We start from the raw sequence: 4329 nt of genomic DNA, 5'->3' as shown, positions 1-4329 counted from the left end.
ATGTTTTAGTGACTTTATTGATAGCTTATCAGTAGCAACAAATTACTCTAATTATTTTAGTTCAAATTAATATTACAATGTTTTCATTCGAAGCCTTTTGACACTTAAGAATACCTTCGCCGTTGGCCAAGTAGATATCAAATATCTTTTGATTGATTTCAAGTAGTATAATTAAGCAGGCCATCATAGACTCCTTCTAGATGTGATAAATGATACGAAAAAATGTAATGATTTTCCTTTAATATAAAAGGCAACCAGCACTTCTGATGTGATAGTCACAATGTATTCTTTCACTTCGATGGTGGCACTTTGTATTGCGCCTTTGGTCATGCTAACGTGGAGTACGACAATTACAACAATCCAAGTGAATGAAGAAGTGAATTTCTATGAGAACTTTTTAAAAGAAATCTACCACGAACGAACCTATGATACATTGGTTGTAATACTGGATGGCTATGCTGAGGATCCAAGACTAGCAGATATTTCTAGTTTTTCTCATCCCAAAATATTTTTATCCAAAAATTTGGAATTCGTTTATAAATTGGAAAAATATAATTCTGAAATCTTGGCAATAATTTTAATGGAAAATGCTTTGAATGTGGAACTAATGGAAATCGCAGCCAGATCTCTGTATTATATACGACAGTCTAGAGTGCTGATTATTGCCCAGAATATAATCAACAAGCAAGAGTTTATGGATACATGCTTAAATTTACTCCAAGAGTATCCCATGACCAATGTTCTGCTACATTTTATAGAAAGTTCGCAAGAAATTCCATTGGATTATCAACAATTGAAGCCATATCCGAAATTTCACTGGCAATTTAGGAGTCTAAGAGAGACAAAATTGGTTTATTATCCTCAGCATTGGCGTAATTTGCATGGAGTCAATATAACCACCCATACAGATCAATCGATTCCCGCAACAGTTGCATATAAAGATGTACAGGGAAATTGGAAATTAAATGGACATGTGGCCAGATTGGTTTTACTTTTTGTCGAGCATTTCAATGGTACTCTACGAATGTATAAAACTCTAAATGAGGGCGAAGTTGACCACTTTACCATAGTTGCTGATATGGCCACAAAACGTTTGATAGATATTGCAATGTGTTTGCATGTTATTTCCACTCCTGGTCACAGTACATGGATTTATGCCTCAGATGTTTATGAAATCGGACAAGGCATGCTAATAGTACCCTGTGCCCAGCCACTTACCATCCGGGATATGTTTCGAATTCTGCTCAATGAATATTTTTTTGGCACAGTTGTTGTTTGCAGTGTTTTATTTTCATTTTTACATTTTCTCATCGACTATTATTTTGATGGAGACCTTAACTATTTGAACCTGTTATTCAATAATCGTATCATAGGTGGAGTCTTGGGTTTATCTTTTTCCGGCCGCCGTTCACCTTGGCGTGGCCTAAAACTTATCTATATTCTATTATTTTTTGCCGGTCTTAATATCAACACGCAATTTTCAGCAAATATGAATACTCTTGTGACAAGTCCACCACATTAACGACAGATTGAAACTTTAGCTGATATAAGAGAATCACCTTTAAAAATAAACATTCTAAAAGCAGATTTGTCTGTTATGGGTGGCATCATGTTGGACATATTTCGATCCCTGGTCATTACCGAAAATATTACCGAATATGTGAGAATGCGTTTTGATTTCAACACAACTACTGGTTACTATGCAGCATTGTCTCAATGGAAATTATTTAGTTTGAAGCAAAAGTATCACCGTTACAAATCCTTTTGTACGTATGACAATTTAACTGTACATCGTTTTATACCCTGGAACATAATACTACAACCAAATTCTCAGTTTAAAGAGGCATTTAATTATCTTCTACACCGGGTGCATCAAGCTGGTATGTTGGATGCATGGTATGCAAGTGCATTTTATGATCTCGTGAAATTGAAACGTTTATCTCTGGTCGATCCAAATCCTGAGCGTGGACCACAAGCTATGACTGTCGATGATTTACAAATCGCTTGGTTGGTTATTGTAATTGGTTTAGTTGTCAGTGGAGCTATTTTCTTTTTAGAACTATGGTATTATCATAATTTTAGATATAGAGATTAAAATTATCAATAAAGGTAAACGTTACATATCGCTGCTCGTTTGTTCAGACATCTTCTTTTTCTCTCTATTATATAAAACTCAAAAGGTGTTCGTAAGTTAATCAAAAAGCCGACCAATTAACAACGGATTTGGTTTGTTTATGTTTTAAAATGTTTGTATCTAACCGAGGCAGGTTTTGACATACATTCATTTTTTAAAACAACTAAATATTTAGAACATACTCATCTCCTTTTAGACTTAAAAATCAATGTTTGTATTTAGCGTGTAGACTAAAAAACGGCTAAACCGATGTTAATGAAATTTTCGAAGTACATACATATGTACAGGGATGGCTCTAGATCAATGGTTTCGACCAGTGTGCAGTGCTACCTCGGGAATAATTTTGCAATGGTTAATGGGTTTAAGATTATCCAGTCCTAATGTGAGCTGCCATCTAGCGCCAGACTTTATATGGTGGCTCACATTAATATAATTTACATCAATGGAAAGGTCAAGAATTCTTCTTCCAAATATGACTTATGTGGGCGGTACGTGTAGTTCACGAAGATCGCTATAAGATTTTTATTAAAAATTTTACCAATTTTGAAACAAAAATGTTGGTATTTTTAACCCGCTAAATTGGCTGGTTTTCACGTTGTTTTTGAGAATGTTTTGTTTTCCCATGTATATTTTTGCTTCGTAAGATAATAGGTGCTTTTGTTTACCTCCTCTAGAGTGGAAAGAGGCGGGAATGCTACGCCCATTGTTTCTTAAAACAATCTTCGCGATAGCACAAAGCTGTAAGCAGTGCAGCTTTAGCTTGATATTTACACTGGAAATATTTTTGGTCACTTTCTTCATACAAGTGGATCCACTGTGCATGGATATAATGTGAAGTTAAAATCGAATATTATGGTAAACGTATTTTATTTTAGTAATATTGTTATTTTTTGTACCTAAAATCAAGGTACCTACCCCAATTTACTGCTAAAATCTGTCTCTTTTGTGAATTTTAGAATCATTATTCAATAGAAAACATGATCGTTTTTGCATAATGTTGATATTTAAGGTAGAAGTATGTTAAATTACAGTTTTAGAGTCCATTGGTGAATGTCCATCGATATAGCGATGCTACCCGATGGAGCTTCGCCACTTTCTAGACATTTTGTTAATTCTCAATAATAATATTTTAAAAACAAAATTCTAACCGTTTGTTTATCAAAAATTATAGTCAAGATTTGCTAACATGTTTACCAAAAATAATAATAAAAACCGTTGATAGAGCGCTTCATATTACCATATACTCCTTACAGATTTCTGACACAGATTTTGTTAATAATCTTTGGTGTTAAATTTCAGATTTTAAAATATTTTTATTCATTTCAGTGGTTATTTAAGTATTTCTTATTAATTTAGATTAAACTACTTTTTTATAAAATAAACTTTTATTTAAAATACTAGAAGAATATCTCCTTCCAAAAAGCATTTTCCATATAACAGTTGATACTGATTTAATACTAGTGTAAATTTAACATAGATTTCCATCACGCTTAACAATTCTAAGCTATGTCTGCATTCGCAACATAAATGAAAACTATTTTACGACTATAAAACAAACTTTCCAGCCACTACGAGTACCACCACCCTCAAGCTGACCCCCGCTAACAGAAATGTCAATATCAACGTATTGTAGATGCATAACATATCCAAGACCACCACCATCTTCCCTCTAGTCTGTCTATACAGAATGTGTTTATGAACAACTCGTACTTCAAAACAAATTGAAGTTACCTTACAACATGCTATGGGGTATTTGGGGTTAGTTTAGCTTGTCTGCTTCCCTTATTCCCGTGAATATGTCATTGTCAACAAGCACTTAGCGTTTTGTTTTCTCATACCCTGTGGTTATCCTAGACCCATGGTCGCTGCTATTACTATCATCAACATCACTCACTAACACCGGTGTGATGGGTGTTACATTGTTATCATTATTGTTGTCATCATCATTATCATCATCGTCATCGGTGGCAACAGCAAGCAATATCATCGGCATAAGCATCAAATTGTGCCTTCAATAACCGGTACATATTTGTGGAGAGAGAGAATTATTGTAGTTATAATCAGGGTTTCGGAGTCGGAGTCGGAGTCGGAGTCTACGAGTCGGAGTCGAGCAATTTTGCTGGAGTCGGAGTCGGAGTCTGAGTCGAAAAAAATAACTCGACTCCGACTCCGGGCAAAATTTTTTTCTACGTTAT

At 34.5% G+C, this 4329-nt stretch overlaps 1 protein-coding gene across 1 annotated transcript; it reads left to right on the top strand.

The window, feature by feature from the left end:
* The first annotated feature begins 580 nt into the window (after nucleotides 1-580).
* LOC141392508 (uncharacterized) lies at nucleotides 581-2095 on the top strand. The gene is made up of 2 exons (XM_073965445.1): nucleotides 581-1184; nucleotides 1587-2095. Exons 1-2 carry the CDS (start codon nucleotides 581-583, stop codon nucleotides 2093-2095), a joined length of 1113 nt encoding a protein of 370 aa, XP_073821546.1.
* Nucleotides 2096-4329: the final 2234 nt, after the last annotated feature.

Source organism: Musca autumnalis, unplaced genomic scaffold (genome assembly GCF_047663935.1).
Source record: "Musca autumnalis isolate F117 unplaced genomic scaffold, ASM4766393v1 scaffold_2, whole genome shotgun sequence".
Taxonomy (NCBI): domain Eukaryota; kingdom Metazoa; phylum Arthropoda; class Insecta; order Diptera; family Muscidae; genus Musca; species Musca autumnalis.
Note: the sequence above shows the minus strand (reverse complement) of the source record. Positions and strands in the feature narration are given on the sequence as shown.